Source organism: Hemitrygon akajei, chromosome 10 (assembly GCF_048418815.1).
Source record: "Hemitrygon akajei chromosome 10, sHemAka1.3, whole genome shotgun sequence".
Lineage (NCBI taxonomy): Eukaryota > Metazoa > Chordata > Chondrichthyes > Myliobatiformes > Dasyatidae > Hemitrygon > Hemitrygon akajei.
Genome location: NC_133133.1, coordinates 90,405,500 through 90,419,186, shown reverse-complemented (window position 1 = coordinate 90,419,186; position 13,687 = coordinate 90,405,500). Strand labels below are relative to the sequence as shown.

The 13,687-nt window shown below is 40.3% G+C and overlaps 1 protein-coding gene across 2 annotated transcripts in view; it reads right to left on the bottom strand.

Moving 5' to 3' along the window:
* The window catches only part of LOC140734530 (sodium- and chloride-dependent neutral and basic amino acid transporter B(0+)-like), an 85,475-nt gene that overhangs the window by 14,694 nt on the left and 57,094 nt on the right, over positions 1 to 13,687 (bottom strand). For both annotated transcript variants that reach the window (XM_073058615.1, XM_073058616.1), the window contains exon 10: positions 11,191 to 11,309. In XM_073058615.1, the coding sequence (XP_072914716.1) occupies positions 11,191 to 11,309 (119 nt within the window). The remainder of the gene's footprint in view (positions 1 to 11,190; positions 11,310 to 13,687) is intronic.

Genomic DNA, 13,687 nt, shown 5'->3' with positions numbered 1-13,687 from the left:
TCGTAGTAAAATTACTTTCTCTGGACTCGGAATTCACTTGAATCACTCAGACATTATTCACTGAAACTCTAAAGGCTATTGACAATCTCTCCCGGGATTTGGTGTGTGTGTAATCTATTTTTACCTCTGTATAACTTTACCTACAGAGTTCTACAACTAAATCTAACTTGTTTTGGAGGTTTGAAGTCTTTAGTGAAGGCCTCCCTGTTTGTCGGTTCACAGTTCAACTGCTGATCTATTTTTCCTCTGTTTTAAATACTTATTTATTTTATCTTTTTCTTTTCTTCATCCCCTTTTTTTCCATTCTCTGAATGTTTTTTTCTCCCTTCTCGGTAAACGGTTGATAAATACTCGTCTTGAATTTATAATTTTCCCCTTCCTCTTTTTTTTCTTTTTCCTTCTTACCTTTTTTTTCCCTTTCTCTTACTTTATTCTTCTACAATATTTCGCGGGTAGGTTAGTTTTGATTTTCTTCCGATTCGCTCTGTATTAAGTTGTATATCCCGGCAGAAGGTGTTCTAATCTGTAGTTATGTTTTCTAGTGCATAAACTAGTTACTGTTTGTTATAGCATTTATACGGAACTGCTGTCAATGACACAGATCTGGAAGTTGTATTTGGGTTAATTTCTCTGGTAGAGCTAGCTACTTGTTTTGGTAGCCGTCTAGTTTTGGGTTGTGTGAGTGGGGTGAGTTTTCCAGTTCCAACATTTCTTTATTGTTTAGGACATGTTTATATTTTGACCTTACAAATCTATGTTTACATCTCTGCTCCCAGACTGCTATTGTACCACTTGATTTTTTATATGCCTGCTGCCTTTTATGCATTAGTAATTGATAATGGCTAGTGCACTTAAATTTGTGAGCTGGAATGTAAAGGGACTGAACCACCCTGTTAAAAGGAGGAAGGTATTCTCACATATTAAACAACTCAAAGCTGACATTGCTTTCCTCCAAGAAACTCATATCCGTTGTTTCGATAACTCCCGGCTTCTGTCCAAGTGGGCGGGTCAGCATTTTCATTCATCCTTTGCCGCTAAAGCTAGGGGAGTCTCCATTCTTATTAACTCAAATATTCCTTTTGAACTCCATAATAAAATATCGGACACAAATGGCCATTTTATTATTGTTTCTGGTAAACTATATAACACTAAAGTTGCACTAGCAAACCTGTATGCCCCCAACTTTAATGATGTTAACTTTTTTGAACAGTTTTTTTCCTCACTACCAGACTTAAACTCATACTCTCTTATATTGGGTGGTGACTTTAACTGTTGGTTGGATCCTAAACTGGACCGATGGTCCTCTGTTCCCAGATCACCTACCAAATCTGCCTTAGCTATTCAGTCGTTTCTCTCTAATTTTGGTATCTCTGATATATGGCATTTCCTCCATCCTACGGAGAGAGATTATTCCTTTTTCTCACATGTTCACCATACCTTCACTAGAATTGACTATTTCCTACTCGATAACCAACTTATCCCATTTGCCCACACTTGTGACTATCAGAGTATACTGATTTCTGACCATGCCCCAATTACCCTCTCTCTGAACTTTCCCGGTCTCCCTCAGAGGAACAAACACTGGCGGTTTGATTCAACTTTATAATCGGATGATGATTTCGTAAAATTTATTAAAGACCAGATAACCTTCTATTTTAGATAGATAGATAGATAGATAGATAGATACTTTATTCATCCCCATGGGGAAATTCAACATTTTTCCAATGTCCCATACACTTGTTGTAGCAAAAACTCATTACATACAATACTTAACTCAGTAATAATATGATATGCATCTAAATCACTAACTCAAAAAAAGCATTAATAATAGCTTTTAAAAAGTTCTTAAGTCCTGGCAGTTGAATTGTAAAGCCTAATGGCATTGGGGAGTATTGACCTCTTCATCCTGTCTGAGGAGCATTGCATCGACAGTAACACTAATACATCACCTGAAGTGCCATCCCAGATTGTCTGGGATGCCATGAAAGCATATTTGAGGGGTCAAATAATCTCTTACACAGCAAATCTCAATAGAAGATCCCGTGCAGATCGAGAGACCTCATTAACCAGATTAAAGATGTGGATCAATTATATGCCCAAACTAAGAACCCTGAATTATACAAGAAGCGCGTTGAACTCCAAACTAAATTTAACCTTCTGTCCACTCAACCTGTCGAACGCCAACTTCTCGAAAGCAAGAGCCGCTTTTATATTCATGGGGATAAGTCTGGTAAATTCTTAGCCAATCAGCTGAGGCATTCTAAAGCCAAACAACATATTACAAAGATCCGGAAGGAGAACGGAGACTTTACATCGGATCATTTAGAAATTAATGACGCATTCAAAAACTTTTATTCTCGGCTTTATTCCTCTGAATCCCTGAATGACAATATCTCTGTGGATCAATTTTTACAGAATCTGAATATCCCCTCACTTTCATCTGATTACAAAGCCAAACTTAATGCGCCTATATCACTAGAAGAAATATCTTTTGCAATTTCTGCACTGTCCTCAGGGAAATCTCCTGGACCTGATGGGTTCCGTGTGGAATTTTATAAATCATTCTCCTCACTTCTTTCTCCTCAGTTACTTTCAGTACTATCTGATTCGTTTAACTACGGCAAATTGCCACCCTCTTTCAATGTGGCATCTATTATTCTTCTTTTAAAAAAGGGCAAAGACCCAACAGAGTGTTCCTCATACAGGCCGATCTCTCTGCTCAATGTTGATGTAAAGATCTTAGCTAAAGTGTTGGCTCATAGATTAGAAACCGTTATTCCCTCCATTATCTCTGATGACCAAACAGGCTTTATTAAAAACCGTCTCCCTTTTTTTAACATTCGGCGTCTATTTAATATTTTATACTCTGTTCCAACTGGGACTCCAGAATGTGTTATCTCCCTTGATGCGGAGAAAGCATTTGATCGTATAGAGTGGAACTACCTTTTTGCAGTCTTAGAAAAATTTGACCTCGGCCAAAGTTTCATCTCTTGGATCCAATTGCTGTACCTGTGTCCTACTGCTTCTGTTCTAACTAACTTTCAGAAATCCCAAGTATTCAATCTTCAACATGGCACCCGTCAGGGATGCCCCTTAAGTCCCTTTCTCTTTGATTTGGCTATAGAACCTCTGGCGATAGCATTTCGAAAATGTCCTGAATTGACCGGGATTTGGAGAGGGGGTGTTGAGCATAAAGTTTCTCTCTATGCTGATGACTCACTATTTCTCTCATATCCGTCTACATCCTTACCTCTATGTAAGGAAAACCTTAATGTTTTCACTTCTTGACCAGTTTAGGCAGATCTCTGGCTATAAACTCAACTTACATAAGAGTGAACTTTTCCCAATTAATAAAGAAGCGCAAGAACTAATGTTTCGAGATCTCCCTTTTAAAGTAGTCCATAATCAATTTACTTATCTTGGAATTACAGTCACAAAGAAGTTTAAAGATCTCTTTCGTGAAAACTTTGTCAACCTTTCATATGCCACAAAACAGAGTCTGGTACAATGGTCACCTCTATCTATGTCCTTGGTAGGTCGTATCAATGTTGTCAAAATGTATGTTCTCCCCAAATTCTTATACTTATTTCAATCTATCCCAATTTTTATTCCTAAATCTTTTTTTGATTCCTTAGACTCTATTATTTTGTCATATCTGTGGCAGAATAAGCGCTCTAGAATTAATAAAATCCACCTCCAAAAATCTAAAAAAGAGGGTGGCATGGCTTTACCTAACTTTTGCTTATATTACTGGGCAGCTAATATATGTTGTGCTGCCTTCTGGTCTTTCTTCCACGGTCAACCCGAGTGCCCTAACTGGGTGGCAATGGAGTTGAGCTCCACTAAAGAATTATCTATATCTGCACTTCTTGGCTCTGCACTCCCTAGCAGTCTGCCCAGATCAATAGCTAATCCTCTGGTTAGACATACTTTGCGTATATGGGCTCAGTTCAGGAAATGCTATGGTTTCCAGGGGTTTTCCATTTCTAGCCCTGTCGCACATAATCACCTTTTTTTACCTACCACGTTCGATTCAGCATTCCATGTTTGGTACAGGAAGGGCATTAGACATTTTGAAGATCTCTTCATTGATAACCGCTTCGCTTCTTTTCAACAGCTCTCTGTTAAGTTCAACCTGCCTAACGCTCACTTTTTCAGATATCTCCAAATCCGACACTTTACTGCTCCTTTAATTCCTAACTTTCCTGAAATGCCTGCGAAAAATGCTATGGACCTATTTCTCTCCATTAATCCACTAGGTAAAGGGTTAATTTCAATTATCCAAGATAAACTAGCAGCCTTATGACGGGCCCCTGTGGATAAAATTAAAATGGCCTGGGAGCAGGATTTAAATATCTCCTTATCCGAGGAGAGCTGGGACTCAGTTTTCAAATCGGTTAACTCAACCTCTCTTTGTGCTCGCCATTGTCTCTTACAGTTTAAGATTGTTCATAGAGCCCATATGTCTAAATCTAAACTATCTCGATTCTACCCTGGCATTAGTCCGCTCTGTGATAAATGCAAGAGGGGCGTGGCCTCTCTCATCCATATATACTGGTTCTGTCCTAGCTTGGGGAAATTCTGGAAAGATGTCTTCATTACACTATCGGGTATTCTGAATCAGCACCTAGAACCTAACCCCTAAATTGCTCTGTTCGGTTTTTGGGGCGAGACAGATTTATGTCTGGGTCCGACCAAATGCCGAATACTATCCTTTGCCTCTCTCCTGGCGAGACGCTTGATCCTCCTTAGATGGAGAGATGTTGCCCCGCCCACTCATGCGCAATGGCTTAACGACATTATGGCCTGCTTGGACCTCGAAAAAATTCATTATTCAGTTCTCAATTCGGATTTAAAGTTCCATAAGATCTGGGGGCCTTTTATCGAGTACTTTCATAACCTTCCTCTTGACTAGGGTTTTTTTTTTCTTTTCAGTCCCTTGCTTTCAGCTCCCTTTTTTTTTCTGGTAGTAGGCATTATTATCCTCTGTTGCTAAGTGTATTTACAGTCTGGGAGTTTGACTGTCCGGACTTATACTCTCTATATTGTGTGGTGGTTGGTCTGGAATTGTTTTTTTTTCTTGTGTTGTGGGGTTTGGGGAGGACACTAAGCTCACTTGTCTTTAATTTAGGTGCTTTTTTGTTAAGTTCTCTTCCTGTGTAGCATATTGTTATTGTATGCTTAACCTTGCTCTGTATTAATGCTCCTCATTGGGATTTGGGGTTTTTAATTTTGTAAAATGTTTTGAAAAACTAATAGAAAAAAATAAAAAATTAAAAAAAAGTCTACTCCTTGTTAATTGTTGGTCTTGAGAGAGTCCAGGGGTCAGAACACCAAACTAAAGATATTCTCTCTTGCAAAGATTTGACCATGCAATGATTCTCACTTCCTCCCAGTTCACAGAAAGGTTATACTTGGACAGCCAAAGGTGCTTGACAATTGGAGTATGTGAGCAGAATCAATTATATGGAAACAAATGCCCTCTGCATACTCCCCTATCCTCATTCACAGAACCGATGTCTGCTGCAGGATCTACACGGACCCAAGAAGTCTACCATCCAGGGCAGTTGCGGTCAAATGCTGGCTCAATTTTTGCAGAAGTACGTTGAGCTAATGAATTGTCCCCAAGTTCAGGAAATAATCAGGTTGCCCTAGAGTCCACAAAGGCAATCACCTTTTACCTTTTTTTTTTACCCCAGGTGATTGTCTTCAGCGTGAAATCAAAATTTGTAGGTTGTGAGTACCAACTGCTACCATCACAGACACAGAATGATCTTTGTAGTTGTCCTGATGGCTGCAGCTTCGGACATTCAGGTGCACCAGACTTGCCTCACTACAGTTGTAGCAGCAACCTCAACCTTTCATCAGCAGAGTCTAATGCAGCTGATTTGCTTTGGTTCGACAGGGTCTTGTGCAGAAGGGTTGGTCATTGTTCGAGGTTGGGAAGTGAAACTGTAATGCATTGAAGCCAGGCTTGGGCTAGCCTTCTTTGACTTCTTGACGTAGTCCCACTTGCATTCTGTCAGATGGTTATTCAGGCGCATAGACTGGTCAATCAGAGCCTCTAAGTCCTCCACCGGCTCTCTGAAGGCAAGGGCATCCATTACTTTATTGATTGCAGGAGGAGGAAACCGAAGGTTCATGAGACAGTTTTCATAGGGAATCAGAAGTGGAGAGTCAGTAACTTCAAATTCATTGAAGTTATCTTTTCAGAGGATCTGTCCTGGGTCCAGCACATAAGTGCTATTGCAAAAATGGTACAGTAGAGACTCTACTTTCTTAGAAGTTTGCACAGATTTGGCACAGCATCTAAAAGCCTGACAAGCTTCTATAGATGCCATTGAAGAGCATACAGACCGGTTGCATCATGCCAGGTAAGGTAATGTTTTGTATTTAATATTTCAGCAGTATTTGAGTAATATTGTAAATAAAGTGATTGATTAAGCACTTGTTTGTTTAAATAATTCGTTAGGGTTATACATAAAATGACATAAATTGTGTATGTCATGACACTACCTTGTGATATTCACATCCCTTGCTTAAAGTAACAAAAAATGAAGCAACCCCTGTTTTCTTGGGTGCCTATCTTTTCTTGCAAGTGGTTTATGTGGTAACTTCTACTTTACAAAAAGACCACTTGACAACTTGATGGCCAAAAGAGCATCTTTATCTGGGACGGCAAATGATATTTACAATACAGAGGCTTCCAGGTACCTCGTGCGGCATGGGTGGAGGAATTATATACAATGCATACTGGGAGTAAAAAGAGCGGAAGTAAAGACCCCGCCAACCCCGGTAGTATTAACTTACTTTTAATAATACTCACATTACAACAGTTTAATGTTTCTGAGTTTACAAAGCATAACAGTGGTGACAAGGTATTTTTCAAACAACCCCAAGATGACTACTTACCTGTTGAAGTGCAGCAAAATAGTTGAGTAATTTTTTTTTTGCATAATGAAAGGTGGTTGAGTTAAAAATGGCAGAAACTGGAAGAATTGATGGTTTAAAAACCATGAGTACTGGGTAATAATAATAAAAAAGAGGGAGGTGATGAGTAGAATGGGAAATGGAAAAGGATAGATGTGGTAAAAATTACCTGAAGTTGGAGAAATTGATGTTCACACCATCAGATTGGAGGCTACCTTGACACAATATTAGGTATTGCTCCTCTAGCTTGAGTGTGGCCTCATCAATAGGTGAAGCCATGGACTGATATGTCAGAATGGAAATGGGAAGTAAATTGAAATGTGTGGCCACTGGGAAATCCCACCTTTTCTGGTGGATAAAGTGAAGGTACTCTTTAAAGTGATTCCCCAATTTATATCAGGTCTCACCGATATACTGCACTGGAAGCAAGGGTAGAGTAGATGACCCCAACAGATTCACAAGTGAGGTGTTGCCTCAACTGAAAGGACAGTTTGAGGCCCTGAATGGTGGTGAGAGAGGAGATGTAGGATCAGGTGTTGCATGTATCTAACAACTGAGCCAGTTTGATGGATAAACAGAGATGAACTTGAGAACTAAGTGAATCAGAGTAAGAGATTTAAAATGATTACAGTATAAAACTGATCCACAGAATGACAATGCAGATGAAGTTCATCTCTTTGACCTGACTCCATCACGTGGAGTCAGACATCACTCTGCTCATTAAACAAATTGAAATATAACACATCTAGGTTCTTCTATGAAACCATATAACCATATAACCATATAACAATCACAGCACGGAAACAGGCCATCTCGGCCCTCCTAGTCCGTGCCGAACTCTTAATCTCACCTAGTCCCACCTACCCGCACTCAGCCCATAACCCTCCACTCCTTTCCTGTCCATATACCTATCCAATTTTACCTTAAATGACACAACTGAACTGGCCTCTACTACTTCTACAGGAAGCTCATTCCACACAGCTATCACTCTCTGAGTAAAGAAATACCCCCTTGTGTTTTCCTTAAACTTTTGCCCCCTAACTCTCAAATCATGTCCTCTCGTTTGAATCTCCCCTACTCTCAATGGAAACAGCCTATTCACGTCAACTCTATCTATCCCTCTCAACATTTTAAATACCTCGATCAAAACCCCCTCAACCTTCTACGCTCCAATGAATAGAGACCTAACTTGTTCAACCTTTCTCTGTAACTTAAGTGCTGAAACCCAGGTAACATCGTCTACCGTCTAGTAAATCGTCTCTGCACTCTCCCTAATTTATTGATATCTTTCCTATAATTCGGTGACCAGAACTGTACACAATATTCCAAATTTGGCCTTACCAATGCCTTGTACAATTTTAACATTACATCCCAACTTCTGTACTCAATGCTCTGATTTATAAAGGCCAGCGTTCCAAAAGCCTTCTTCACCACCCTATCTACATGAGACTCCACCTTCAGGGAACTATGCACTGTTATTCCTAGATCTCTCTGTTCCACTGCATTCCTCAATGCCCTACCATTTACCCTGTATGTTCTATTTGGATTATTCCTGCCAAAATGTAGAACCTCACACTTCTCAGCATTAAACTCCATCTGCCAACGTTCAGCCCATTCTTCTAATCGGCATAAATCTCCCTGCAAGCTTTGAAAACCCACCTCATTATCCACAACACCTCCTACCTTAGTATCATCAGCATACTTACTAATCCAATTTACCACCCCATCATCCAGATCATTTATGTGTATTACAAACAACATTGGGCCCAAAACAGATCCCTGAGGCACCCCGCTAGTCACCGGCCTCCATCCCGATAAACAATTATCCACCACTACTCTCTGGCATCTCCCATCTAGCCACTGTTGAATCCACTTTATTACTCCAGCATTAATACCTAACGACTGAACCTTCTTAACTAACCTTCCATGTGGAACTTTGTCAAAGGCCTTGCTGAAGTCCATATAGACTACATCCACTGCCTTACCCTCGTCAACATTCCTCGTAACTTCTTCAAAAAATTCAATAAGGTTTGTCAAACATGACCTTCCACGCACAAATCCATGCTGGCTACTCCTAATCAGATCCTGTCTATCCAGATAATTATAAATACTATCTCTAAGAATACTTTCCATTAATTTACCCACCACTGATGTCAAACTGACAGGTCTATAATTGCTAGGCTTACTTCTAGAACCCTTTTTAAACAATGGAACCACATGAGCAATACGCCAATCCTCCGACACAATCCCCGTTTCTAATGACATCTGAAAGATCTCCATCAGAGCTCCTGCTATCTCTACACAAACTTCCCTCAAGGTCCTGGGGAATATCCTGTCAGGACCCGGAGATTTATCCACTTTTAAATTTCTTAAAAAGCGCCAATACTTCCACCTCTTTAATTGTCATAGGTTCCATAACTTCCTTACTTGTTTTCCACACCTTACACAATTCAATATCCTTCTCCTTAGTGAATACCGAAGAGAAGAAATCGTTCAAAATCTCTCCCATCTCCCTCGGCTCCACACATAGCTGACCACCCTGATTCTCTAAGGGACCAATTTTATCCCTCACTATCCTCTTGCTTTTAATATAACTATAGAAACCTTTCGGATTTACTTCCACCTTATTTGCCAAACCAAACTTGTATCTTCTTTTAGCTTTTCTAATCTCTTTCTTAAGATTCCTTTTACATTCTTTATATTCCTTGAGCAATTCCTTTACTCCATGCTGCCTATATCTATTGTAGACATCCCTCTTTTTCCGAACCAAGTTTCTAATATCCCTTGAAAACCATGGTGCTTTCAAACCTTTAACCTTTCCTTTCAACCTAACAGGAACATAAAGATTCTGTACCCTCATAATTTCACCCTTAAATGACCTCCATTTCTCTATTACATCCTTCCCATAAAACAACTTGACCCAATCCACTCTCTCTAAATCCCTTCGCATCTCCTCAAAGTTAGCCTTTCTCCAATCAAAAATCTCAACTCTAGGTCCAGTCCTGTCCTTCTCCATAATTATATTGAAGCTAATGCTATTGTGATCACTGGACCCAAAGTGCTCCCCAACACATACATCTGTCAGCTGACCTATCGCATTCCCTAACAGAAGATCCAACACTGCCCCATCTCTAGTCGGTACTTCTATGTATTGTTGCAAAAAACTACCCTGCACACATTTCACAAACTCTAAACCATCCAGCCCTTTTACAGAATGAGCTTCCTAATCTATGTGCGGAAAATTAAAATCTCCCACAATCACCACCTTGTGTTTACTACAAATATCTGCTATCTCCTTACACATTTGCTCTTCCAACTCACGCTCCCCATTAGGTGGCCTATAATACACTCCTATCAGTGTTACTACACCTTTCCCATTCCTCAATTCCACCCAAATAGTCTCCCTAGAGGAGCTCTCTAATCTACCCTTCCAAAGCACCACCATAAGATTTTCTCGGACAAGCAATGCAACACTTCCTCCTCTGGCCCCTCCTACTCTATCACACCTGAAGCAACTAAATCCAGAAATATTTAGTTGCCAATCACACCCTTCCTGCAACCATGTTTCACTAATAGCTACAACATCATAATTCCAGGTATCAATCCACGCTTTAAGCTCATCCACCTTTCTTACAATGCTCCTAGCATTAAAATAGATACATTTAAGATACTCTCCACCTCCAACTCTCTTTTCATCCCTAACAATGCATTCAAATTTATTATCCTTTTCTTTCTTCTCCCCTACATCTTCGGGCTGAGCGCATCCCTTCTCCATCACCTGCCTTTCCTCCCTCACACACTGTCTACTTACTTGCTCTACTGGTGAACTAACCTCCACTCCCATAGTTTCCTCAAATTGATTCCCACCTCCCCATCTTACTAGTTTAAAGTCTGCCCTGTAGCCCTAGCAAACCTCCCCGCTAGGATATTGGTCCCCCCAGGATTCAAGTGTAACCCGTCCTTCTTGAACAGGTCACGCCTGCCCCAGAAGAGGTCCTAATGATCCAGAAACTTGAATCCCTGCCCCCTGCTCCAATCCCTCAGCCACGCATTCATCCTCCACCTAATTCCATTCCTACTCTCACTGTCGCGTGGCACAGGCAGTAATCCCGAGATTACTACCTTTGCGGTCCTTCTTCTTAACTGCCTTCCTAACTCCCTATACTCTCGTTTCAGGACCTCTTCCCCTTTCCTACCTACGGCACAAGTGATGACCAGCAATACATGGAAATATAACGATATTATAATAAAACATCATACCTCTGTTACAAATATAAGGCCGAGGAAATAAAACAGCAGGCAAATTCCATTTGTCACATAATGATGCTTCGATTGCAAAAACTTTGGGAACTGCTCAAGTAAGGTCGTTACAACCGTTTCTGGTGAAATAATTTTCTTTAATGGATTATTGATAACTAGTGTCTCACAGTATTCCAGTCATAGTTTTTAAAATGCATAACAATAGATGAATTCCCACGGAATAGCCAAATGTATCCAGTGATATTTGTATCATCAATAGCCATAGTTGAGGTACGAGAAAGCTGGATGATGGCTGATATTGTGCCTTTATTTGAAGAAGGTTCTAAGGTTAAGCCTGGGAACGATAGTCCGGTGAGCCTTGTGTCAATGGTGGATAAGTTATTGGAGGAGATTGTGAGGGCCAGGATCTACATGCTCTTAGAAAGGTAAGGACTGATTAGAGATATCATGGCTTTGTGTGTGGGAAATTGTATCTCATGGATATGATGGTGTTTTATTTGAAGATATAACCAAGAAGATAGATGAGGTTAGCATTGGGTAGGCAAAGTCTTCTGACAAGTTACTGTAAAGTAGGCTGGTCCATAAGTGTAGATCACATGAAATGGAGGAAAACTAGCCAGATGGATACAAAATTGGCTTGACAATAGGAGACAAAGATTGGTGTGCTGCAGGGATTATTGTTGGGTCCATTGTTGTTTGTTATTTTTATTAATGTTTTCAATGAGAATACAGATGGCATGGTTGATATGTGTATAGATACAGTAGCTCTAAAATCTGTGGAATAGTACACAGTGAAGAAGGTTATCTAAGATTACAACATAATCTTTATCAACTAGCCTAGTGAGCTAATGAATGAAAAATGGAGTTTAATTCTGACTAAAATGTGAGGTTTTGCATTTTGGTAAGGCAAACCAAGGCAAGATTGCATATTAAATGATGAGGCAGTCTAGGGTGTTGCAGGGCAGGAAAACCTAGCCATAAGACCATAAGACATAGGAGCAGGACCAAGCCATTCAGCCCATCGAGCCTGCTCCACCATTCCATCATGGCTGATCCCGGATCCCACTCAACCCATACACCTGCCTTCTCGCCATATCCTTCAATGCCCTGACCGATCAGGAAATGATCAACTTCTGCCTTAAATATATGCACAGATTTGGACTCCACTGCAGTCTGTGGCAGAGCATTCCACAGATTTACTACCTTCTGGCTAAAAAAGATCCTCCTTATTTCTGTTCTAAAGGGTTGCCCCTCAATTTTGAGACAACTCTTTAGAACAGAGCTAAAAGATAACATCCCTCTAGTTCTGGATACCCCCACCATAGGAAACATCCTCTCCACATCCACACTATCTAATCGGCTGAAAGTTCATTGAAGTGATGACATAGGCATTCAGGTGTCTGAAGAAGGCATTTGGCACGCTTGCCTTCACCGGTCAGGGCACAAGTTGGAACATCATGTGGTAACTGTACACATCATTAGTAAGGACCACACTTCGAGTATTGTGTGCAATTCTAGACTCCCAGCTATATGAAGAATACAATTAATATGGAAAAGGTGCAGAAAATATGTATATGTTATCATGCCTAGACTGTTTGATTTATGGAAGCTGGACAGACTAGTACTTGTTTCCTTGAAGCACAGGTGACTGAGGGGTAACCCTACAGAGGTTTATGAATAGCCATAATCGTTGCTCCTGGATGAGGGAGCCAAATCTAGAAGCCATAGATTTTAACTAAGTTGGGAAAGATATCGAGGGGATCTGAAAGGAAAATTGCTCGAAGTATCATATATATGTGGAATGAGCTGACTGATGAAGTGATAGAGAAGGTACATTTATGACATTAACATTGGGACAGATGATGAATAGAAAAGGTTTGAAGGATATGGACCACACAGAGACAAATAGGACTAGTTTAGCAACTTAGTAGTATGGGAAAAGGGGTTGTTTTCCTTTATCCATCTGTCCTCACAGTGGATGTGTTCCAGTTACTTTAACATGGTAAACTTCAGGAAGAAACCATGGACTGCAAAATTAATATCCTCAGAAACACAGCACACCAATCATTAGCGGAGAAATAGGACTTGATTCAGTTCAGGAAAAATACCAATTATCACCTGAACAGAGAGATTCATCAATAATGGAATAACTAAAAAAAAAAATTGTTAACAAGAGATTCTATAGATGCTGCAAATTTTGAGCAAAACACACAAAATGCTGAAGCAACTCAGTAGATGAGGCAGAATCTATGGAAAAGAATAAAGGGGGGATGTTTCGGGCCAATGCCTTTCATCGGGACTGGAAAGGAAGTGGAGAGAAGACAGAATAAGAAAGAGTACAAGCTAGAGGGTGATGGGTCAAGCTAGGTGAGTTGGGATGAAGTAAGAAGCTCGGATGTGATAGGTAGAAAAGATAAAGGGCAGGAGAAGAAGGAATTTGCGAGGAGGTTGGGGAGGAGGAGGGGCACCAGAGGGAAGTGATAGCAAGTGAGAAGAG